This window comes from Saccopteryx leptura, chromosome 6 (genome assembly GCF_036850995.1).
Source record: "Saccopteryx leptura isolate mSacLep1 chromosome 6, mSacLep1_pri_phased_curated, whole genome shotgun sequence".
NCBI lineage: Eukaryota > Metazoa > Chordata > Mammalia > Chiroptera > Emballonuridae > Saccopteryx > Saccopteryx leptura.
Genome location: NC_089508.1, coordinates 154,974,715 through 155,001,175, shown reverse-complemented (window position 1 = coordinate 155,001,175; position 26,461 = coordinate 154,974,715). Strand labels below are relative to the sequence as shown.

General features: G+C 40.6%; 1 protein-coding gene across 6 annotated transcripts in view; it reads left to right on the top strand.

Annotated features, from left to right (window-relative positions):
- CNOT6 (CCR4-NOT transcription complex subunit 6) overlaps positions 1 to 19,023 on the top strand; it is a 69,301-nt gene extending 50,278 nt beyond the window's left edge. For 5 of the 6 annotated variants that reach the window (XM_066343544.1, XM_066343547.1, XM_066343542.1 and 2 more), the window contains 8 exons: positions 5,171 to 5,275; positions 5,358 to 5,426; positions 7,290 to 7,447; positions 8,230 to 8,384; positions 8,978 to 9,132; positions 10,062 to 10,292; positions 13,360 to 13,562; positions 15,548 to 19,023. In XM_066343544.1, the coding sequence (XP_066199641.1) occupies positions 5,171 to 5,275; positions 5,358 to 5,426; positions 7,290 to 7,447; positions 8,230 to 8,384; positions 8,978 to 9,132; positions 10,062 to 10,292; positions 13,360 to 13,562; positions 15,548 to 15,760 (1,289 nt within the window). In that variant the 3' untranslated portion in view covers positions 15,761 to 19,023. Of the gene's footprint in view, positions 1 to 5,170; positions 5,276 to 5,357; positions 5,427 to 7,289; positions 7,448 to 8,229; positions 8,385 to 8,977; positions 9,133 to 10,061; positions 10,293 to 13,359; positions 13,563 to 13,796; positions 13,902 to 15,547 lie in introns of those variants that run through there. The other variant, XM_066343546.1, reaches the window with a different exon arrangement.
- The last annotated feature ends 7,438 nt before the right edge of the window (positions 19,024 to 26,461 follow it).

Here is a 26,461-nt window from a genome sequence, read left to right as displayed (position 1 = left end):
ATCATCTTATGCAATAATGGTTTACCATATAACGTAGGTGTGTAATTGACTCTACCATCTAAATTTGTATAAGTGTGCTCTAGGATGTTCACACAATGACAAAATCGCTTAAGGACACATTTCTTTTTTTTTTTTTTTTTTTTTTGCATTTATTCTAAAGCTGGAAACAGGGAGAGACAGTCAGACAGACTCCCACATGCGCCCGACCGGGATCCACCCGGCACGCCCACCATGGGGCGACGCTCTGCCCACCAGGGGGCGATGCTCTGCCCATCCTGGGCATCGCCATGTTGCGACCAGAGCCACTCTAGCGCCTGGGGCAGAGGCCACAGAGCCATCCCCAGCGCCCGGGCCATCTTTGCTCCAATGGAGCCGTGGCTGCGGGAGGGGAAGAGAGAGACAGAGAGGAAGGCGCGGCGGAGGGGTGGAGAAGCAAATGGACGCTTCTCCTATGTGCCCTGGCCGGGAATCGAACCCGGGTCCTCCGCACGCTAGGCCGACGCTCTACCGCTGAGCCAACCGGCCAGGGCAAGGACACATTTCTTAGAACAGATCCCTGTCATGTGGTGCATGACCATACAGTCTTCTTTATCAGAACGGTTTTAGCTATTCTAGTTCTTTTGACTTTCAACATAGAGTTACAAAAAATATTCCTGGGATTTTTATCAAAATTGTATCGAACGTGTATATATTAAACATGGAGAATTGACATCTTCACTATGCTGAGTCTTTTAATTCATGAACATGCTGTCTCTCCATGTATTTTAGCTCTTGCTTTTTTTCGTTGTATAGTTTTGGTGTGTAAGTCCTATAAATGTTTTGTTATATTTATATCTAAGTTCTTCTATGCTTTTATTTTTGAGTGATTGTAAGTAATACTGTATTTTAAACTTTGTTTTCTATGTGTTCATTTCTATCATATAGAAATGCAATGACTTTTTGTTTTTTTATCTTGCGTTCTTCTACCTTTTTTTACCTCACTTGTATTCTAGGAGTTGCTTTTTCATTTTTTCTAGGGTTTTTGGGTAAATTTGGGGGGATTTTCTATGTAGAACATTGTATCATCTGTAGGTAGGGACAACTTTGTGTTTTCCTTTACAATATCTATACTTTTTCTTTCCTTTTCTTGCCTTATTGCCCTTACTAGAACTTCTAGCACTCTGTTGAATGAGCATTGTAAGAGCAGACACCCTTTTTTTTAACCCTGCAACCTTGGGGTTTTGAACCTGGTCCTCTGCGTCCCAGTTCGACACTTGACCCCCTGCACCGCCTGGTCAGGCTCAGTGTTCGAATCTTTTATGTACCTTTCTTCATTCAGTTTGAAATCATCCTAGGTTTTAGTGTAATGAGTGATTTCTACTTGAAACTAGACATATTAATAATATGTTATTTAAATCTTATTTTGCTAGCTTTCTCTAATACTGCACTGACAAGGGAAAGTGGGAGCACTATCTTTTTACTGCCACCAGAGGTAGAAATTCAGATTCCCCTTAGGCCTCTGTTGAGGGTCAGTGGCGTGGAGATGTGAATTTTGGCTTTCTCTGTGGTCTCCACAGTTATTGCCTTGAGATGACTTTCTTACTGCTGGGAAATGGTAAAAGCCTTGACTCTCCTCTGCCTCCTCTGACATGCTCCCAGAAGGGATGTGGAGAGCCACCTCATCTCTGTAGGTTCAGGTGGGAGTCCGTGTCTGCTGACACCACAGGATGGAGAGCAGGTCTTACTGCCCAAAGGGGATAAAAGCTCCAGCTGCCTACTTGGCCTTCTTTGATACTACTCCACTAGGGATGTTGGGCATCTTCTTACTTCCTTACAAGGGTGGAAGTCTAGGCTCCCTGATTATTAGCCTTTGCTGACATAGGTGGAGATAGCAGCACATATGTTTCCTTGATGTTTAGCTAGAGCAGAGCTGTTGTTATCTGAAAGTTTTGTCAGTTAGTCTGTCCTTTCCTGGTCCTTTGGCTTTTGTTGGGATCTTTTTTTTCTTCATCTATTGGTATTGCCATGTTGCTGGCTTCCTTGGCTCCATGTCTGGGATATATGAGGAAAACATCAAACCCAGGGAATTCACTGCTACAGGGTTCCTCAGAGTCTTGTGTTTGTTTTAATACATAAGGTACAGGGATTTTAGTTGTGCCTTAGCAGGAGGAATAGAGAAAACTATGGCTACTCCATCTTTTTAGAAGTGACTTCTCTTCTTCATGTTTTAATCTCAGAATTGTGTTGCTGTTCTTGTTAACTTTGTCCTGTCCACATAGGTGGACAGAAGTAGGTTTACAGTTGAATATACTGAACAGTTTATTCTTGTATTATTATTTATCATTTGTATTATAGCTGTAAACCTACTTTTGCCCACCCCTGTATATTGTTTTTCCAGGCAATGAAGAGTAGATTGATTTGAAATTTAAAGAAATTTCAAAGAGCCAGCCAACATTGGGGAAAGTACACTGTTTGGCTTCAGCTGCATTTATTGGAGTCATCAGTAGATGCTTGTGTTTGGGGTGCTTTTTAATTTATAAAAAAAAAAGATCTTAGAAGGGAGGATAACATAGTTATAAGTAGTCAGTGGTTGCCTCTAAATATTTTTGCACTAGGAAGTAGTAAAAAGTTTACATTAGTTTAGGTCTAATTAGAATGGGCTGCTTATCTGGTACTGAGAAATTTCTAGTTGACTTAATTTTCTCAAGCTATCTTTACCCAAATGGTTATGTTAACTTACAGGTTATGACTGAACCTGTCTCATGGGATTGTGACTAAAAAATTTCAGGGCTTTGGTAGCTGTCAAGAACTGTACACAGCCCTGGTGGGTTGTCTCAGTGGTAAAGCATTGGCCAGGTGTGTGGAAGTCCTGGGTTCTATTTCTGGTCAGGGCACACAGGAGAAGCAACCATCTGCAGCACCCTCCCCTCCTCCTTCTCCCACAGCCATGGCTTGAATGTTTCAAGCAAATTGGCCCGGGCGCTGTGGCTGGCTCCATGGCCTCGCCTCAGGTGCTTAAAATAGCTCAGTTGCTGAGCAACAGAGCAGTGGCCCCAGATGGGCAGAGTATCACCTGGAATGGAGCTTGCCAGGTGGATCCGGGTTAGGGTACATGTGGGAGTCTGTCTCTGCCTCCCTGCGCCTCACTTAATTTAAAAAAAAAAAAAGAACTGTGCATATGCCTGGCCAGGTGGTGGCCAGTGGATACCTGGGACACTGATACCTAGGTTCAAAACCTGAGGTCACCAGCTCCAGTGTGAGCACATCAGATTGAGCTGCCAGAGTTACCAGCTTAACCCCAAGGTCGCTTGCTTAAGCAGGGGGTCACACACTGGCTTGGCTGGAGCGCCCCCATCAACTAAAGTGACGCAACTACGAGCTGATATGATACTTCTCATCTCTCTCCCTTCCTGTCTCTTTCCCTCGCTCTCTCTCTGGCCTAAAAAAACAAAAATGAAAACTGTACACACATGGGGAAATGATGACTATTGTAACTTGTCTTCCTGCAAAGACACATTCTACACTTACAGGAGCACATTTTTACCTTTATAATTCTTAGAATCTTAAAATTAAATAGATCTTATGTGTTAATCAGTGTAGCTGATCTTGCCATCCATGTAATTCAGCTGTTATGAAGGATACTTGGCTCTCACAGAAACGGCATTTCATCTTAAGTAGTTCTGCTGTTCACTGACCCACTTTTGTGAACTTGTTTTCCTGTTAGATCCCATCTCTTGGGCTTCGTTATACCATTTAAGTGTAGTCTTTCACAAGAGAAAAAAGACATTTTTTTTCTCTAGGTTGTGATTTTTATATTTCATATCCTTCTCTTGTGGGTTTTTTATTTCCATTCAGCATAGTTAAGATCTTTTATCGATAAAAGCTAGCTTACTTCCTGAATAAAGTGGATCTGCATTACTGAACCTGGTCCCTGGAGTCGGGTCTGTGGGTCTCCATCGTCCTCACCCTTGGTGGGCCTTGTCCACATTCTGACGCCTCGAACAAGAACCTAACCGGCATCCAAGGGACATGGTTGCCTCTTTGCCTGTTCCTGTATGACAAACATCTAAGAACACTCCTGAGAGAAGGAATTCCCTGGAGAGACTGCCGCATTGCCTCTGGCCCGGATGCGCAGGCCATCAACCTCAGAGTTTGGCATTGGAAGCTGAGAAATGGAATGCAACCATATGCAGTACGCAGCCCACGACAAGCCATCCATTCCAGGCCGTGATTTGAAAGGCAGAAGTGATACATGGTTCAGTTCCCAAACTTCCAGTTCCTGGGAAGATGTGTATGTTTCTGTTCCTTGGAGAAACTCACAAGCCTTGGATTATTAACTTGGCTTTGAAAGAAGAAGGAAATACTGCCTCATACTGTCTTAATCCCTAATAAAATTACCATAGATCTTCTCTCAAAAAAAAAAAAAAAAAGATCTTTTATCATTTTAGCTGCCTTCTTCAGTTTGTAGAATTATTGGTCTTTAAGTGAAACTGTGGCATCCAGGACAATACACACCATTTGTATGGCGTGGCTAGGCACCGTTGAAAACAGTACACTGTATTGTTTTTTCTTATATGTGCATAAGAAGTCCTTTTGAGGATTGAGATTCTTGTACATGTAAATCATTGCTTTTGCTCTCAGCTTTGGTACTTAAGAAACAGTCATTGAATTTACAGATGGCTCACAGCCCTGGGGTTTCCCCCCTTTTTTAGGTATTTATAAATAAACCAAGTTTGCCCTATCTTGTTTTTTTATTCAATAGAATTTTTAAAAATCTAGGGGTGACTACATTTGTTATTTACGGAGCTTTCCTGTTAGCTTTGTTGTATTCTTAAATTTAGATTCTCTGATTTATTACAGTGGCTGTTAACCTTTTCCTTGCCCAGTCCCTCTCCCCACTCTTCCCCAGTCCGTTTTCACTTGGTTTGGACTGTGATGAAAGTGCTGTTGAGAGATCTTCTACGTTGGCTTCACCCATTAATAGTCATTTTTTGATACATTTGTACAAGATGGTATAAATCATTTTTGCTCTTCACATCAAAAACAAAAAAAAATTTTTTTCTAGTTTGGTATGTTACTAGTAACTATATACCTTGTTTTAGATTATCTGGTACATTTGATATATTTTTCAATTTTGAAATACTTTAGTATTTGTCTTGGTTTCATTTTACTTATTTTAAAATATTTACAGGAAATCCACTTACCCAGGATATATTGAAACTCTATCAGGAACCAGATGGAACAAAAAGGCTATTAAACTATTTGCTTGATAATTTGGCAGGGACTGCAAAAAGAAGTAAGTAGTCATTTATTTAAATCATTTTTAAAGGAAGATATGTAAAATATGTCTTAATTTTGTGTCTTATATATTCAACTAGTTTCAACAGAGCAACCACCTCCAAGATCTTGGATTATGTTACAAGAACCAGACAGAACGAGGCCAACTGGTTGGTAGCGTAATGTTTTAACTCTTATTTTTACTTGGTCTTTATAAATCTAACAGTATTGTTGGTATGGTTTACATTATGGGCAATGTTTCAGTAGAATGCTTGTAGTTGATCTGGTTTAAGAGATAATAGAGACTTAATTCTTGCTCATCTGCCTCTCTACTATGCTATAGAAAGTATGCTATAAAGCAGTGCTTCTCAACCAGAGGTGATTTTATGCCCCAGGGATTGTTTGACAATATTTGGAAACTTTTTTTTTCTTTTATCAAGTGAGAGGAGGAGAGCTAGAAAGATCAACTCCCACATGCACCACAACCGGGATCCACCCCACAACCTCTGTCTGGGGCCAATGCTCTGCCCATCTATGGCCATGCTTGTAACAAAGCTATTTTTAGCACCTGAGGCAGAGTCTTCATGGAGCCATCCTCAGCTCTTAGCTGATGTGCTCAATCAATTGAGCCATGGCCATGGGGGAGGAAGAGAGAGAGAGAGGAGGGGTGAAGAAACAGATGGTTGCCTCTCCTATGTGCCCTGACCTGGAATTGAACCCGGGACATCCACATGCCGGGGCAACAGTCTACCACTGAGCCAGCTGGCCAGGGCCTTGGAAACATTTTTTTTTATTTCCCCAACTTAGACCAGGGCCTTGGAAACATTTTTTTTATTTCCCCAACTTAGAAAGTGCTACTGGCATCTCAGAGATGCTACTAAGCATTCTGCAATGCACAGTACAGCCCCTACAACACAGAATTGACCCACCCACAGTGTCAGTAGTGCCACTGTTGAGAAACCATCTATGAAGTGTTGATTAAATTCAACACTATAATGAATATATAAAATTCTTTCTTATATTGTGAGTTTCTAAACCCTAGTAGTATGTTCCAAATGTATTTGACACTTCAAAATTGTAAGAGAGCCAAAACACTTACTGGAGAGAAATTGAACGAATGCCCTCTAATGTTTTAACTTAAATTGTATGAAAATAGTTTGGGAACTTACAGGTATAAGAAGATTTGGTCTACAATATCCCTTTCTTTTGTATGGGTTAATAATAATTGCTCTATATAAGAAGATTAGACATCTGTATTTAGAAAAATACCTGTCAGATTTCCATATTCTACATTAACAATGGATGAAGTGGTGGAGGGAGCACAGCAATGATGAGCCCTGGACACAGAGGCTGAGGGCACAAGATCTTAGTCTTAGTTGCCAGACCTTGTATGTATACCTCTGTGAAAAGTAACACATCGTTTTATAATTTGTTCATGTATCTGTCTGTCCTCATTATTCGACTTTACATCCTCTCTGTCGGGCATATAGTAGCTTTTTTTTTTTTTTTTTTTTTTGTATTTTTCTGAAGCTGGAAACGGGGAGAGACAGTCAGGCAGACTCCCACATGCGCCCGACCGGGATCCACCCGGCACACCCACTAGGGGCTACTCTCTGCCCACCAGGGGACGATGCTCTGCCCCTCCGGGGCATCGCTCTGCTGCGACCAGAGCCACTCTAGCGCCTGGGGCAGAGGCCAAGGAGCCATCCCCAGCGCCCAGGCCATCTTTGCTCCAATGGAGCCTTGGCTGCGGGAGGGGAAGAGAGAGACAGAGAGGAAGGAGGGGGCGGGGTGGAGAAGCAAATGGGCGCTTCTCCTATGTGCCCTGGCCGGGAATCGAACCCAGGTCCCCCGCATGCCAGGCCGACGCTCTACCGCTGAGCCAACTGGCCAGGGCCCATATAGTAGCTTTTTAATGAATATATATTGAATGAATAAAGTCAAACTTAGCATTTAAGTGAAGACTATTGAAAATAATTGTGTGCTTTTTTTTTTCCTGCCATGTGTTGAATAAGTAGTTATCTTTCCTACAGCCTTGTTTTCTGTCATGTGCTATAATGTTCTGTGCGATAAATATGCAACCCGGCAGTTATATGGCTACTGTCCATCATGGGCACTAAGTTGGGATTATAGGAAAAAGGCCATTATTCAAGAAATCTTGAGCTGCAGTGCTGATATCATAAGTCTTCAGGTAAGTCATCAGAAGAATATTTGTTTAAATTGCACAAATGACCCAACATTGATAAAGCAAGGAAACAACCTGGGAATACATTACATTGACACATTTGAAGTCTCACCTATAGCAATTCTTAAAATAGTGACTTTTTCTGTGTTTAGTGTATCCTGCGTACATTCCCTGCCTGCTTTGTTCTGCAGCAATGTGCTGCTAAATTAAGCATATGGGATAAGCTGGGTTTGAGCATTTGCTATCACGGCTGAATACTCACCTTTCCCTCCCTAGTGCCCCTGCACACTATTTTTAATTGGGTGGCATTGTTACTGAAATTGTGGCATTGAGAGATGATTTTACTTTACCACTATAGATAATAGAATAATTAGGGCATAGTGGAATAAACATTAAACTAAGATGCACAGTTAACTTCAGGTTCTCAGTCTGTTACTCTTAACTTACATGACCTTGGGCGAGTCACTTTCTCTGTGTGACCTGAAATTAATATCTGTGAAGTTCTTTCTATTCCACATCAGTTCTAAAATATAAGGAAATATACATGCACAGAGATGTATGTCTTTCCAGTCTTTACTCTTGAACAAAAGGAATTGGCCTGGTCAACTGGTATCTGTCAATGACAAGTACATGTTCTGATTGGTTTCAGATAAATTATATTAAAAAGATACTTTATTCTGTAGATCGGTCTTTTGAAATGATACTAAGTTTTCAGACTGTATATATAAAGTTAATGCATGTGACTCATTTTGTCTTGTGAAATTACTTTGCTGTTTACAATTTTTCAGGAGGTTGAAACGGAACAGTATTACAGTTTTTTCCTGGTAGAACTGAAAGAACGTGGCTATAATGGATTCTTTAGTCCTAAATCTAGAGCTAGGACAATGTCAGAACAAGAGAGAAAACATGTTGATGGCTGTGCAATATTCTTCAAGACAGAAAAGTAAGTCATCTTATTTTTAGAAAAGTAAATTTTCCCCATTTGCAGGGTGAGACAGAGTATGGAAATTTCTGTATGCAAATAAAAGAATGAGGTATTCTATTATTACTTAAGAAAACAGTACTTTTGACTTAGAGGGTTTTGCTTTGTTTTAAATCATCAGATCTTATTTTGGAGATGTGTTCAAAGTGCTGCTGTTTCTTCAGGTGTTTAGAGGGTTTAACTCAAATTGTTAATTGAAACACCTTGTAATTAACATTCCCGCCAGGATGCTAAGGGATTTTAAACCCATACTTTGGAAAAGAATATTTAAAAATTATAAGATGGAATATTCTAACACAAAATCTAAACAGAAGATTATTTTGTTATCTTAAATTGTAAAAGTTGAAATCAAGAGGCTATTAGTATCAGTAACAAATTGAGAACAACTTTAAATGGGTGTTGGAATCTTGGTGTTAAGTGAGGAGAATTTTTTATAATGTGATTTACATGCCATTGTTTCTGTAAGGGAAGTTTGAGAAAACTGCATTTCCCACAAAGCTAATATTCTGGTGTTCCCAATTTTATGTGTGTGTGTGTGTTTGTTTTTGTTTTAGATTTACTTTGGTTCAGAAACACACTGTTGAATTTAATCAGCTAGCAATGGCAAATTCAGAAGGGTCTGAAGCTATGCTGAACAGAGTCATGACAAAAGATAACATTGGAGTTGCAGTACTACTAGAACTTCGAAAGGAATTGTTTGAAATGTCATGTGAGTGACCTCACTTCCTGTAGAATTGACCTCCAAAATTTAATAGGAAAAAAGAATTTGTTACATAATAATAGTCTGTCTAACACCTGAAGAAACTCAGTGAGAATTTAAATCCTTACAAAAATATATCCCATTTTCTCTACCAAAAAAGCTTAATGTGAGAAAGCATTGCCAAGAAAAAGATTGCAAACCATGAAAGACATAAAGTCAAAAGAAAAAAGTTTTTTGCTCCCAGAATCTCACATAAAATAAAGGTTGAAGTAATAACTAGTTGAAATAACTACTCAGAGAGAACTCCATGCACTTCTATATTTTCTTGGCAGCAAGGTTATTCTGAGCTAACTTCTCTTCCTGACCTACTTGTGATCATGATTTTAAAGGTCTTAAGTTCTGGAGAAATCAACTACTATACTTATTTCAAATTAAAAAGCATTATTTAGAATGACCATCATGTTGAGAACTGAAATTTCTGGCACTTGAAGAATAGTTGGAAGTGGGGCTATTTAACCTAAAGAATAGGAAAATGAAAAATGGAACTTAGTGACCATTTTAAATACAGCCAAGGAAAAGGGTATAGTTTTAGTTTTTCAGTTTAGTACATCTGAACTAAGACCAAAGTTTCAAGGAGACACAACTATTTAAAAACCAAGCTGTTCCAAAGAGAAAGGGCTGTCTTTGTTGGGTAACGAATACCCTATGCTGGAAACACACAATCTGAGGTTTAAATGTTTATTTCTCAGGCTTGTTATAGGGTAGATTAAGTCATCAGGGGGGAAATAAATAAGTCATCAGGTGGGAGATTGCTAGGTAAATTTGAGGGTCCTTCTTTTATTCCTGAGGCTGGGGTATTACTTGCTTTTAGAGTCTGTAAGAATATGTGGACTGACAGATTGGGTTTTGTCTGTTTGTTTTCTTTTTATCAAATACAGCTGGAAAGCTACATCTTGGAACAGAAAAACAACTTATTCTCGTGGCTAATGCTCATATGCATTGGGACCCTGAATATTCCGATGTGAAGTTAGTTCAAACAATGATGTTTCTCTCAGAAGTGAAGAACATTATTGATAAAGCCTCACGAAGCCTCCAGTCCAGTGTATTGGGAGAATTTGGAAATATTCCACTGGTGTTGTGTGCAGATCTCAATTCTTTGCCTGACTCTGGTAAGAAAAGTGTTCAGTTTATGTAGAAGGCTTTTTGACTTAAAATGATTTTTTTTTTTTTTTTTTTACAGAGACAGAGAGTGTCAGAGAGGAATGGAGAGAGATGAGAAGCATCAATCATCAGTTTTTTGTTGCAACACCTTAGTTGTTCATTGATTGCTTTCTCATATGTGCCTTGACTGGGGGGCTACAGCAGACCAAGTAACCCCTTGTTCAAGCCAGCGACCTTGGGTCCAAGCTGGTGAGCTTTGCTCAAACCAGATGAGCCCATGCTCAAGCTGGCGACCTTGGGGTCTTGAACCTGGGTCCTCCGCATCCCAGTCCGACGCTCTATCCACTGTGCCACCACCTGGTCAGGCTATAATGATTTTCTGATGTATTGTTTCTGATCATTCCAAATTTAGTGAAAACATTCAGTTTATAATGGCAGCTATGTATCAGGTTTAAATTTTAATGTTTGGAATATAATAGGGGCCATTTTGAAACTGAAATGGTATGAAAACCTCAGAAGAAAGGACATTTAATCACCTTTGATAAACATATAAGTAATAACTTGAAGTAACTTATTAAAGAACATATAGTTGATTGTTTCATTATCCCCAGGTTATACATGGGTTGGCAAAAGTAGTTTACAGTTATATGGAAAACAGTACAATAATTAATAACTAATACAAGAATAAGTGCAATTTTGCATCCTCACAACTAACTGTAAATCTACTTTTGCCTCCCCTGTCTAATAATCCAGACTAAAAAGGTTTTGTTCTTGTTTTTGTTTTTTTCTTTATTGAGAGGAGGGAAGGCAGAGAGATAGAATCCCGCATGCACCTTGACCTGGATCCACCAGGTGAAACCCCTAAGGGTGATGCTCTGCCCATCTGGGCCATTGCTCCATTGCTTGGCAACTGAGCTATTTTTAGCGCCGGAAGCAGAGGCAGCGGAGCCAACCTCAGCTCCTAGGGCCAACTCACTTGAACTATCCAGCCATGGCTTCAGGAGGGGAAGAGAGGGTGGAGAAACAAATGGACTTTTCTCCTGTGTGCCCTGACCGGAATCGAACCCAGGACACCCACACACCAGGTTGATAATCGACCACTGAGTCAGTCAGCCAGGGCTCTTTTTTTCTTTTCTTTTCCTTCCTCCCTCCCTCCTTCCCTCTTTTCAAGTGAGACAGACTCCCACATTTATCTCAACCGGGATCCACCCAGCAACCTCTGGGGCCGATGCTCGAATCAACCTACAATATTTTTAGCACTGGAGGCTGACACACTGGGACCAACTGAGCTATCCTCAGCACCTGGACCAATGCTCAACCAATCGAGCCTCTGGCTGCAAGACGGGAAGAAGAGGGAGGGGAAGAGAAGCAGATGTTCACTTCTCGTGTGTGTCCTGACCAGGAATCAAACCTAGGATGTCCATACAGTGGGCTATGCTCTGTCCACTGAGCAAACCAGCCAGGGCCTAAAAGGGTTTTAAGATAGATTCTTTGAATTCCAACAAAGTAATATGATCTAGTTTAAATTTGACTATATAGTACAGTACATGTTCTCAAACTTTGCTGAGCTTAATTAGAAAAATCCACCTCAAGTGGAAATTGAAACCCTTCATTTATTTACTCAGGTCAGGCAAGTGATAATTGATATTAACAAAAAAGAACAGGGATTTTGATTTTTATCACATAATAGAAGAGTACTAAAAGCCTTATTCTTGAATATTTTTCCATAGATGGTACAATGAATAAACCATAACCTTTGTAAAATATCTAATCTAAGTATTTCCTCTTTTTTGTATTTCAACTCCTCGTTTACTCTCTTTTTCATACTATGCATGGATGAGCACGTGTGTACACATGTTTGGAACAGCTGCCATTACAATAGATGGGAGCTATTAATTAAATAGGAACTATGTTAAAGTTTGTTCTGGGAAATAAAGGTATCTCATCAAGCTTTCAGGGGATTACTGCTATTGAAGCAGTTGAGGATTATTTCCTGGCAATTTCTCTGTTTTCCACCCTCTGTTTAGCTACAGAGTATCTGAGGGGCAAAGAGAGACTTGTGAAATCATACAGATCTTAAAACCCATTTCAGTGTTGAAAAACACAGTAGTAGTTTAATAGGAAACACAAAGGAAAATGTATAATCTTGCTAAGTAATTAATGAAAACTAAAATAAGTATCTGCAGAACCCATCCTGTGCTTAGGAAACTGGGAGAATAGGGTCCAGGGATGGTGAGCTTCCTCTGGTTCTAACGGGTGGCAGTCTCTTTTCTTAGTTGCCACCATACACATATAATGGGACAGTGAATCCTAATCTTGATATTTTATACCAAGTAAATAACAGCATAAGTAGAAAGCTACATAGTAAGATGTTGATTGTAATGTTAAGTCTTTTTAAAAAGTAGAAACAATCTAAATTTAAAAAAAGAAAAGAAAGAGGGAAAGAAAGGAAAAGAAACTAGTTTAACACGTGTTATACACCAGCCCTGCATGTTGTATTATACAACCATTTAAAAAAGATAATTGATAAGACACATGAGTTCATGTGAAGCAGTCAAGCAGTGTGTAAAATATTCAGTATACTATGATTAAAACCATGTAAAATGGATTTAGACAAGTTCTGGCAAATGTAAAAAAAAAAAACAACAAAAACACTTTAGGCCTGACCAGGCAGTGGCGCAGTGGATAGAGCATCGGACTGGGATGTGGAGGAGGACCCATGTTCAAGACCCTGAGGTCGCCAGCTTAAGCATGGGCTCATCTCGATTGAGCAAAGCTCACCAGCTTGGACCCAAGGTTGCTGGCTCGAGCAAGGAGTCACTTGGTCTGTTATAGCCCCCTGGTCAAGGTACATATGAGGGAGCAATCAATGAACAACTGAGGAGCCGCAACAAAGAATTGATGGTTCTCATCTCTCTCCCTTCCTGTCTGTCCCTATCTGTCCTTCTCTCTGACTCTCTCTGTCTCTGCCACACACACACACACACACACACAATTTTAGAAAGTATGGTATAAAACTACTTACTATTGAATTATCTTTTTAGTTATGTTTTGTACTATTTATTTTCATTCTAGGTGTTGTAGAATATTTGAGCACCGGTGAAGTAGAAACAAATCATAAAGACTTTAAGGAACTGAGATATAATGAAAGTCTTACAAACTTCAGCTGTAACGGGAAAAATGGGACAACCAATGGAAGGATCACTCATGGTTTCAAGTTAAAGAGTGCCTATGAACGTGGCCTGATGCCTTACACAAATTACACATTTGATTTCAAGGTGAGTTTTGAAATTGATAAACTTTTAAAACCTCTATTTTTCAGGTAGAGTCTTATTACTTTATCATATCTTTAAAATGTGACTATGTGTTCAGATTAGGCCATCTTGAGTTAGTTGACAGTAGTATTCCAGATATCTGTTAGAATAATTTGCAGGGTAGAAATCAGGTGAAATAATAATAGTAAATCTGAGTTAACTGTCTCTCACTTTTTGGGTTAATTATGTTTCTTACAGACTCAGTACTAACAGCTGGATTTGTGGTACTACAGTGCAGCAGATCCTCAGAAAAATGTCATTCCTTTCAACATCATTTTATTATAGTGTTGATGAGATGCCATGGGAACTTAACTTGTTTTTATCAATTAGCCTATGGTAAAATTGGTTTCCTTATATGTTGTTTCTCTTAACCTATTGAGCCGTTAAGTGAGGACTTACTGTATCTAATTTGGTATCAGTTGTGGTGAGGTGTTTTGTCTCCATGTTAATTTAACTGAAACCTACTCCTTGGGTGCCAAAATTTAGTTTGTTGTTGGCCACTTTAAGTTGCTAGAATATATTTATGTGCCATCTTGTAGTTAGCAGCTTACAGCATGGACCCTTTCCTTAGTGATTCTCCTCATTTTAGAGTCAGTGGTGATTCGGGCTTGTGTTATCTGTCCTTTTAGCCACCTCTTGTATTTCTGCTTTCTTCAGTCCTAGATTTCCACATCTAACCTAATGAAATAAGAATATTCAAATTAGATCGTCTACTGGAGTGCAAATACTAGTGTTAACTGGTTCTTAATTTGGAGGGGAGGGCTTTTTAGACTCCATAAAGAAACTGTTGAAAACAGCAACGGTTTTTTATTTGACTTTGGGCAACCCCCAGTACTGTAGACAATGATTTAATCCTGGAAACAGATGAGTGTTCTTCGAGTTGAAGAGAGGCTGGAGTAGACTTTGGGGAAAACTGACACATAAGTGACCATAACCAGAGAGGAGGAAAACCAGGACTATAGGCAGCCGAGCCTCTCTGGGAAAAGAGCCGTGAGGGGAGCTTCAGGAAGACCTTGGTGAGAGCTGTTTCCCGGGAGGGCAGGGCAGAAAGACTTGTGTATAGGAGTTGAATAACTGAGCAATGAGGTAGTAAAAACCAACTTGGAGATGATTATTTCAAATTGGGTGCCTGAAAAAGAGGTGAGGGTGATAACCAAAAGATGGGAGAGATTAGGGATGTTTTTCCTCTTGTTCCTGTTGATGATGTAGAGATAGGCAAGACATTTGAATGAGCTGAAATACTTTTGGCCAAAAACATGTAGAGGAGCCTGTGAAGTTACAGGAGGTACTTAGCTGTGTGCTTGGTGCTGCTGCGGACAGGCAGGGAGGCAGGGCAGGGCCAGCCAGTCACAGCCACATCAGGGAGTGTGCAGTGGGTGCACGTAGCAAGGGAAAAGAACCAGCTGGTGGGAGGTATTAACTGGATGGCGAGGGTCTTTGGAAATTGATGGAGCTCAACACTTGAAGGTTGAAAATGAATTAAACAGATGATAAGTAGAAGAAGGTGTTCCAGGCAGGGATGCAGCGTGTTTCAAAGTCCTGGGGCAGGAAAGAGACTGGCACGTGCAAAGAGTGTACCCCAGTCATATTCCCCCGCACACCCCCCAAAAAGGCTAGTATGGCAAAGGAGTAGTGAGCTAGGGGAAGTGGCATTGATTAAGTGAGTAAAGAGAAACAGAGGCCGTAGTGTGAAAGATCCTTTAGGTTTCGTTAAAAATTCTGAAAGGATCCTGATAGGAGGAAGAGTGAATGATTATCATGCCTAAACCATCTTCATTCTGCGAGATTTGATGTTTGGGGGACCATTTGGCTTAGGTGGTCCTGTCTCTTCCCATACACTAAGTTTCTTTGTTTACCAAACATGACTGTAAGGGTGTGTCTTCAGCTTTCAGTATTTCAGTATTATCTTACGTGGGGTCTTGTCTTTTTTATTTCCTTCTGATTTTCAGGGTATAATTGACTACATCTTCTATTCTAAGCCTCAGCTGAACACATTAGGCATCCTGGGACCTCTGGACCACCATTGGCTAGTTGAGAATAATATCAGCGGCTGCCCACACCCACTCATCCCCTCCGACCACTTCTCACTTTTTGCACAACTGGAGCTCTTACTGCCTTTCCTGCCCCAAGTTAATGGCATTCACCTTCCTGGCAGGAGGTAGTCCAGTACCTTCAGAAGACGACCTCAGTTTCACTTGTAAACTTACAAAAAATCTGAATAAAGAGGAGTGAGGTATGGCCACTAGGGAATTTATTTTTTAATGATGATTTGAGTTTTCAATCTGATTATTTGATAAGGATATAGTATGAAAGCCAGGTGCTAGCAACGGACAAATTCTGAGCCCAATATGCTTTATATACTGTTAGACAGGGATTGGTATGTTTGCACCTCTCTTTAATTTGTCACAAGTAATTTTCCTGTTTCTTCTATCCAATATAATATTTTCATGCCTTGAAATAGGGAAATGTTTGGACAGCAGACTCTCTTTGCACAGGAATCTGCAACACGACTTTTCTGAGGCCAGTAATGACATCCAGAGACCACTCCCATACTTCACTCCCGCCTTTCTCAGACATGTTTGTAAAGTACAGAGTTTGAATTTAGCCTTTATGATTGTATATGATCCACAGAAGACCTGATTTATTAAATTTTGTACTAAAAAAAATCAGATTTGGAAATGATTATATTGTAAACTAAGGCTAAGTTTTTTTTATCTGTTTCATGTGTTATAAAGGCCAGCTTGTAAAAGAAGTTGCAACAGACTTTCTCTGCTGATGATTTGCACTGTTAGGGTTTTCTTGGCCCTTTTGTACTACTTTGTTTTGAAATGGAGAACATTGCTCTTTAAACCTGTTTAAAGCTTAGGACATTTTTTTCGGAACAAAGGTAAGCTTATTCATGAGCTCCTGGGTTTTTTACAAAAACTCTCTCTGTCCCGGGGCAGATAAGCTGAGCAGTAATGATCTGTAGGCATTTATGGACTGAATATAATGGTTGATATATATGTACATTCTGATATTTTTAAATCTTTAACTTTTTTAAGTTAAAAAATATTACAGCTGCTTAGGTACAGCTTTTTAACTTCTTTTTGAGACACCTCCTATCTCCACTGTGCCTGCCGAAATTGTCCTCACCAGACACTCACTGCCTGTGCATGCAGAGAGAACCTGTGCATCCTCTTTTACAGATTTTAGATACTGTTTAACATTTGTGAGGACTTTATGAAAATGCTTTTGTATGAGCTGTGACTTTCTTTCCATTGTGAAGCATTGAATATCACATTTTGGAACGTGTTCTTAGGGTGAACCCCTGAGTCTCTCCTCACAGGACCCCAGCACTGTTCTTGGTGTCACTGCATAGTGCTGTCACCCAGAATACTGCTATCATGTGAATTCTTTTTGTTTTCCATGTACTCCTTAGTCTGTGGGTTTTTTTAAAATCATTCCCATTTTTTAAAAAAGTACTTTTCCGTTTATGAAGCAGTATAAGCGAGATGTATTTCAAAACAGGTCCTTAAGACAATTCTTCAGATCATTTTTATAGTGACTGTCATTTTAATATGTCAACCAAGGTAAAAGTTATATTGTACCCGGTGTATTTTTCCCATAGTGCCATTAATAGATTAGAGTTAAAGCCAGCTTTAACTTTGCAAAGTTAACTCATACATATTCTGGTTTCATCATTTATTCTTATCTCAAAAATCAAATGAATTCTGAGGGAACTTGGTTCAACTGCAGGCAAGAAAGCAAAAGGACAAACACCATGTGAGCATTAGGGAAAATATTGTTGAATGTTAATTAACAAGTTTTACACAGAGAATTAGTCATTTTGGATAATGACTTAAAATTTTATGAAAAATGTTCAGCACTTAAATGTGCTTATTCTGTTTATAAGAGACAATAAAATTTACATAGTGTTTAAATGATTTTTTTTCTTGTTAAAAAATATTCTCCAAAAGCTATTGATCTTGAATCTTTGTCTGGGACCTGGTTTCTCTTTTGAAGTTTTTAAAAGATTTTGTTGTGATAGATTTTTTTTTGTTTGTTTATGTTGTGCTGACACCAAACACATCCAGTTTATAATCAGTACATTGAAAAGTTAGGGTTATTGATGTAGAACCAATGCATAACTTTTTTCAGGGGTGGGGTGGGGGTGTGTTTTTATTTTTTTGTAAAGTGTGAATAAAGGTGTGTTTACTCATTTTTCCTACTGTCGGTAATGTGCATCATGACAATTTCCAGTGAAGGCAAGCTGGAGCTGGTTGGACTGATGAAACAAGGAGACTGCTTTCCCTGTGATCTGCATTATGTAATAACAGGTCCAGAGAGCTTAATGGAAGAGGACAGGGAGCAGCACTTAACTGATTTTGTATTTGTTAATGGAAGGTATATTTTTTTCATAGATGCTGGAACTAGAGTGCACTTGTTAGATGCTAAAGGTTTGAGCTTTACAGAAAATGTTCTCATCTGTATTTGTTACTGTCTACAATATGTTTGAATTGGGAAGAATAGTAACATAAAATGAATGGCCTGGTATGTCTTGAAAATATTTGTTCCTGCCTCTTCTAGGCATGTTGCATTCTGTGGATCAATTTGTTGAACAGTTTCTCCACCTTATTGAGGTAGTGATGAATTGAACCAAGAGTGTAGATTCACGACAGTAAACTTCAAAAGAAAGAAATATTTTGAATCTGTAGGGAATAAACAGTCACACCAAGTAGACTGATACTTTTGTTGAGCAAGGTTTTGTGTTTTAAATATTTGTGTCCTGAATAATTTCCAAAAATGTAATAAAAACTAGTATCTTTTCACAGTATAGATTTCTTTTCAGAAATTCTATGACAAATATATTTAATGTGGTGTTGCCATATATAATTTCATTGTTTTTGCTGGATAAATCCATCTTAAGAATGTTTTACAGGAAACTTGGGTTTTCTTTTCTGTTTTAATCAGAAATTGGAGGCACTCAGTTCCTTATTGTAAACCTTCTGAAGTACAGTTTATACTGTATTACTGGTAATTATTTATGCTTTGAGAATTTAAATTATGTTCATTAAAATTAATTTATGACATAATTTAAACTAAAGTTGTCAATATAAAATGTAGATGCAACTTTAAGCATCCTGGAAGATAGGCAAGGAACATCTCCAAGAAATGTGTTTCTATTTTTAGCTGATTTGCTGACAACCAGGAATACTTATTTTGAGTTAGCACTTTGAAAACTAAGGACATTATTAATAGGGTGGAATGAACTTCTAAATGTTGGAATTAAAATTTCAAAACTCTTCTAATATACAGGTTTTCAGTAATAAATTCAAGTTTTAGTATTCCATTTTTTACTATTTTATTTTTACTATTTAAACTCATGGGATTTGTTTCCATAATGATTTTTAAGGTTTTGGGGTCATGCCATATAAGAACAAAGCCAACCTAGGCAAAATCACCAGAGCAATGTGTTCTTTAATGAACAGTCAGAATGCACAGAACAAATGCTGCAGATAATTCAAAAAACACCTTTAGCAGGTGTTTCTCCCCCCTTATAAACAGTGTCTCCAGATGTTCTCTTTGCTTTTCTCTTTGGTTACTTAAATTTATAACCAGTATGTTGAAGTAGTATCTAAAATAGAGCATCTAGTTTTTCTTCACAGTACATTATTTTGTGTAATGCACTGGACTACTGTTTACCATTCATGTAACAAAACCCAGCACATTATCTGCACTACGCTCAAAGAATGTCGCATTTGCCTAGGCAGCTCTTTGATAAGGGTAATGGGAAACTGAATATGTATCTATGGACTGGAGGTAATAAGGGCTTTTTCTGTTCTTTTCAGTGGAACCTTCTTGGTCAAATTGTAACTAGCTAGTATTATATTTATATACAGGGTCTCTTTTCTTTACCAATGTATTTTCCTACTCATAGCCAACCAATAAATTCAATATCTGTTTCAAATATTTTAAAAGTGTAATTTGTATACCTGTAGTAATGAGGTTTGAGAAAAATGTTAATCAGCAGACCACATATTTAAAATTCTTAGTCATCTGGGACAGGGTTATAACTCACCCTTTGGAAGGGAAGAGTGAACGATTGGGGAACAGGCCATGATATTGTAGAAATGGCATAAACTTAAGGATTACTTGATGGCTGTGTTGTTCTGTGTTAACACTCCTATCTTTGCCAAAGTTCAGTTTCATATTTAGATAACTTGGTGGTCCTTTTGCTTTTAGGATTGTTGGTGTTACCTTATACCTCATGATGAGCTCGTGTTTCTTCCATCTTTTGGAAGGAAGTTGACATTTTAAATAAATGTTTTTAAATATAGTAGCAAACGTGTTGATGGGGTTATACTAATTCACTAAATGTTTTACTTGTTACATGTATGTTTTATTGTATATAAACTTAAAATATGTGATTTCTGAACTCTTCAGGACATTATTAACTGCATTTGCTTTTTAGCAACTACTTCTATAACAAATAAAGGTAAATTTTTTATGAAGATGTTGGAAAATCATTTAAAATCAGAAGACAATTTAGATAAAATTAAAGTTTGCTGGGATGTCCAGTTTTTAAAGTAGACATTTTCTATGAATACCTTAATATATCATTTTACCTCTATGTATAATAAATCCTGTTCCTCCTTACAACTGTCAAAAATATGTGTACAAAAGTCAATGAAGTGTGCTCATAATACTTGATAAATGCCAGTTAATGTTCTTTCCTCTGAGGAAACAACTGAAATAGATTTAGAATAAAGTTCTCAGATTTTAAGTAATGATGTTACATATACTCAGAATTCCCTTTTTGGAGTATTTAGGTATTTAAAATAAGCTTTCACAAATACTATAAAGACAATTATAGTATACAAGTTACATATCAAAAGATGATTTTTACAAGAATTTGAGGAATATTTCTGTAAGTTAATTTCCTGCAAATAATAAAATCCTAAATGTCCTAAATAGATTGTTCCCCTCGACAAGTCTAACCAGCTAGTCTGAGGGTAGGACTTGGGAAAGCTGCTGAACCATAAAAGGTGATTTGAAGACCCGATTCTATAGTTTTCTTAGTAACATTAACATTTTTAATCAAGTGAGTAAGGAGATGTCAGTTTTCTCATTTTCTTTGACTTACAAACTTCAAGACACGCTAATCTATTGGGAAGCATATTACATTCACGAGAAACGGCTCACTTCACCAGGGTGATGAGATGGTCTCAGGCTCTCAGCACCAGGACTTCCCAGCCTTTCTAGTACAGTGAGTCTGAGTGGATGTGGCACTGCAGCCTCACCAGTTAGTGGCTTCTCACTGCCAGCCCCTCAGCCCTGCTGAATTCAGTGTTTCTCCTTCGTGGCCATCCTGCTAGTGCCATTTCCAAAGTGTAGGTAGAGCATAGAGCATTTACCTGGCAGCTGTGGCTGATGCTATGCTGTAAGAACACTCCAGCAAGGATAAACCCTCCCCGGCACACCCCGGAGGGAGCTGACCCGCTATATGGAAATGACTCAGCGCCAGGCAGCCTCCTGACCTTTTTTTGACCATTTGTCCTAGTATAACATCCTATTGGCTGAACCCATGTATATAAGCTAGTTTACTTCCTAAATAAAGTGGATCTGCGTCACTGAACCTGGTCCCCGGAGTCAAGTCTTTGTGTCTCCGTCATCCTCACCCCCGGCAGGACTTGTCCACAACTGGCACCCAAACAGGGACCTAACTGGCATCCAAGGGACGGGTGACTGACCTTCTGCAATGGGAAACCTCCCCCACTCTCGAGCCCCACAGGCCCTATTGCAGAGTAGGTGAGTTGAAGTTTGTGAAGAGGATCTCTATACTTACTGGGAGATTCTCTCTGGTCTCAATCCCTGGATCTGGGACCCAGATACTTGGGCCTGAGCTCTCCGACGCGTTTGTTCGGCTGAGATGCATGGGGGGCAAACCTTCCCTCTTGGACTCACTCCTGCCTTATTGGCAATACACGCCTGCTTGACCGATGCTCCTGCTGGGGACCCTCTGCCGGACCCTAAGGTCCTACAGGCTACTCCTCTTTCAGAGGAACCCCTACCTCTGTATTTGCCTCCCCCTGTAGAGGAAGAAAAGGGTTGGGCCACCGAGTTGATGGACTTGCAGCTGAGCGTGCAGAAATCGTGCCACCCGAAGAAGCAGAAGTCGCTACTTCCACATTTCTTCCCGGGGCTCAATGCCCCACCCCAGCCTCAGATGCCATTTTCTACCCCAGCTTTAACTCCTACACGTGTTCCTGCTGCAGACCCATGGGCCAGCCTATACGCCCCCATGTGTCAGCAAAGAGATATTTCCTGTGCAGCATCAGGACTTTTTCCAGTCAATATTAACCCTACCACTGCACAACCGCAAGCTTGGTATCCACGTGACCAAAAACAGTTGTTACTTTCAGAAAACCTATCCACGAAGATGGCCTTCATTCTCCCTATGTTCAGCAGTTACTTGAAAATATCCATATTGATTTAAATTGTCCCCATGATTGGAAAACGTTAGCCCGAGCAGTCCTTACCATGGGAGACTTAATTCAATGGAAAGCTTTATACAGCAAGCAATGTGAAATAATAGGTGAAAGAAATCAAAGGGCTGGTATTAACCTCCCCCTGGAAGCCCTCAAAGGAGAAGGGCAATTTGCCTCCCCCGCTGTACAGGCTACAGGACCCCCTCAGTATTTTGATCAAGTGCGCTTATGTGCCACTAGAGCCTTTACCAAAACTAAAGCTCATGGAAGGTCCTTAAAGCTTTTCAAATTGCTTCAGGGTCCCAATGAGCCTTTTTCAGATTTCCTAGGAAGGGTCCAAGAAGCTTTATTAAGCGTCAAGTTAGGCACGCTGGTTCTGGCTGATGCTCTAACTAAAGAATTGATGTGGGAAGGTGCCAATGGAGAGTGTAGACAGGCAATAGGGTCAATTAGAGCCGCGTCCCTAGATGATTGGGTCCTCGCCTGCCGAGATGCAGGCAGCAACTCAGCGTGGCCCTCGCTACAGCTCTTGCAGCCCAGTTAAGTGTCTCCCATCAGGGAAGCCAACTGACACAGGAGCCTGCTTTGAATGCAAGGGCACAGGACATTTTGCGCGGCAGTGCCCTAACAGGAAAGGAAAGAACGATAAAAAGCCACCTTCTGTGTGCCCCCATTGTAGAAGGGGATTTCGCTGGACACAAGATTGTCGCTCAACCACCACCGCGGATCGAAAGCCCCTAGAGCCTTTAAACAGGAAGTGGGTCAGCTCTCAGCCCCGCCCATAAGAGAGCAACTCCACACAGGAGTCTATCGGACCTTACCCTTAACCCAGAATAAGGCCTTTCTAACCCTGCGAGTAGAGGGTCATCCCATCCTTGGACTCATAGATTCTGGTGCTGATGTTTCTGTAATCAGAGGAAGATAAAAAGGAAGGCTGGGCCACGGGGCCCAGACCTTTAGTACAAGGAGTTAATGGAGTACGACCGGCCCAACAAGCCAGCCAGCCACTCCATTGGACAGATCCTGACGGGGTGTCTGGAGTTTTCAGTCCTTTACTTATGACTGAATTGCCACATACACTTTGGGGACTGGATGGGCTGTCTTTACCTCGTGTCTCTATTACCAGCCAGCCCCCCCCCTCAATTCTAAAGGCCACTGATCAATTAAAAACTCCAGAACCCATCAAACTTACATGGGATACTGACCAACCAATTTGGGTTGAGCAGTGGCCATTAACAGCCTCTAAATTAAAAGAATTACACACACTAGTTCAGCAACACTTAGAAGCCAAACATATTGAGCCTTCCACTAGTCCTCATAATTCGCCTGTTTTTGTAATTCAGAAAAAGGCATCTGGAAAATGGAGATTCCTTCATGATTTAAGGGCTATTAACAAGCACATGGCAAAGATGGGCACTTTACAACCAGGCTTGCCACATCCCTCTGTGGTGCCACGGGCTGCCCATATTAAAATTCTAGACATCAAAGATTGTTTTTTCTCAATCCCCCTTCATCCAGAGGACAAGCCTTATTTTGCTTTTACTGTGCCTTCTATTAATCATGCCCTTCCAGCTCAAAGGTATCAATGGGCAGTCCTACCGCAAGGCATGAAGAATAGCCCCATCATTTGCCAGTACTATGTAAGCACGGCAACGCAACCATTACAGGAGCAGTGCCTCATCTACCATTATATGGATGACATATTAATAGCTTGTGTCGATTCTACAATCTTAGAAGAATGTTACCAGCAGCTCTTAACTAATCTGAATGCCATTGGGCTTTCTGTAGCACCAGAGAAAGTGCAGACCTTGCCACCCTTTACTTTCTTAGGGTACCACATAGGAGAAGAAATTACACCTATTTCCCCTATGCTTGCAGCCCCTCAACAATGCTCTTTACATGAATTACAAGAGCTATGTGGCCAAATAAACTGGATACGTGGATACCTATCTATTTCCAGTGCCGAATTAGAGCCCCTATTCTCCCTCCTTGAGGGCGACATAGAGCCTACTAGCGTCTGCTAACTACAGCAGCAAAACAGGCTATAGTGAATATCAACACTGCTATTGACTCTGTGTCAACAGCTAGAATTAGAACCTGATCAGCCAATCTCAGCTATTGTCTTAGCCACAAAAGGCACTCCTACCAGTGTCCTGTTTCAAAACAAACCCCTTTATTGGGTACATTTGGCATATAGTCAGCTATCTAAATTCACCCCCAGCAAGACTGCAATCTGCATTCTTGGCCAGAAGCTGCGGGGAGCTTGTGTTACCTTGTATGGCCAAGAGCCTGATGTACTTATTCTGCCAATTCCCCTAAACCATATACAATTTCTCTTAGCCAATGATTTAGAAATGCAGACACTCTTAGCTAACTGTACTGGATCGACTCTTACAGACCCTACAGAGAATCCCCCTACAAACCACCCAATTCATATCCAGCATCTACCCCTCTTCCGCATAGCATGCTTGCTTTTATAGATGCCAGCCGGTCCTATTGTGGAATAGTGTTCAAAGCACAAATGAAAGGCACTAAATTCCATAGATTTAGTTATAAGGGATCCGTACAAGTAGGGGAACTACTAGCCATTTACTATGCGCTACACCTTTGGCAACATGGCCCCCTTAACATTTTTTCAGATAGTGTTTATGCAGTACAATCAGAGGCCTTGCCCATTCCACCTTCCAGCCCAAGCAGACATTACTAGATAGGGCTCTCAGCCAGCTTAAAGAACTGTTAGAGGAGCATCAACACCCTTGGTATATTCAGCATCTTCACTCCCATTCTGACTTGCCTGGCCCCCTAGCAGCAGGCAACACACAAGCTGATCATCTAGTTTTAACAGTCTCCCCTATTGGGCAAGCCAGACAACTTCATGCCCGGTTTCATATGTCTGCCCATTCTCTCAAATCTCTCTTTCTCCATCTCACTCATGCTACCTGCAAACACCTTGTTCATGTATGTAAACAGTGCGGGCCCTTACTACCCTTAGGCCCCCTACAACTACAGGGTGTCAATCCTCGAGGCTTACAGCCTAATACTGTGTGGCAAATAGATGTCACTTATGTCCCCCAATTTGGCAAACTCCGCTACATACACGTAGCAGTAGACACCTCTGGAGCCGTCTCGGCCACGGCCCTAGCAGGAGAAAAAACTATACACGCAATTCGTGCCCTTCAACAGGCCATGCTTTGCCTTGGTGTACCTTGGGAAATTAAAACTGACAATGGGCCCTGTTATATGAGCAGCCAATTTAAAGCCTTTTGTTCTCAATGGCAAATCACATACCATCTTGGTATTCCTTATAATCCCCAAGGACAAGCCATTGTAGCACAGTGACACAGAGACATTAAGCTTCAAATTCAAAAAGAAAGGGGGAGGGAAAAGCCCCGGGCCTCACCCAGAGAAGTGCTCCTCAGTGCTGTATTCACTCTTAATTATTTAACTTTTGATTCTGATGGTATAACCCCAGCCTACAAACATTGGGGAGGCTTTCATAGCCACCCAACCCCTTTACCGTTGGTACGCTGGAAGGACCCAGCCACAGCTCAGTGGCAGGGACTGCACCCCCTTCTAACACAAGGAAGAGGTTATGCTTACGTTTTTTCCAGAAAATAGCATCCAATTTGGATCCCAGAAAGGAATGTACAGCCACTCTCGGTGTCCCAAAATGACCCCACTGATGATGCCTCCAACACCTGCGAACCCTCCAGTTCAGGTGATGGCCAGCCTCAGCCTTGAACAGCAGCCTGGAGGAGGTCCTCACTCTGTTCTTCCTCATGTGTGCCATTATCACAGCGAACTCCCAGGTGGGAGGAGATCCTCACGTCTGGGCGGCTGTCCCCCCCCCCCCGGGCATAATTATGCCTGTTGAAGTTAATAACCCACAGTTTCCAGTAGTATACTCCAGTAACTGCTCCCTTAGTCTCCCTTGTGACAATAGTGTCCGGGAATCCCAACAGTAGAACAGCACTATATGGGGTAAACTCAGTGGCCCATACTTAAGTTTACTCTGAATAATAACACCATCATCCCCTCGGAGGGATGGGTCCTCTTTCGAAATCATACTACAGGGGACTTTGCTGAAAATGGTACTATCAACCAAGGCTCAGTACTTGGCCTAAAAGCCCCCCTCCCCCTAGCTACCAACAGCTGGGCCTGCCCCGCTAACCTTGCCTTCCCAGGGTTGCCTCTTTGCCCATTCCTGTATGACAAACATCTAAGAACACTCCCGAGAGAAGGAATTCCCTGGAGAGACTGCTGCATTGCCTCTGGCCTGGATGCGCAGACCATCAACCTCAGAGTTTGGCATCGGAAGCTGAGAGACGGAATGCAACCATATGCAGTATGCAGCCTGTGGCAAGCCATCCGTTCCATGTTTGGATGCAAGGA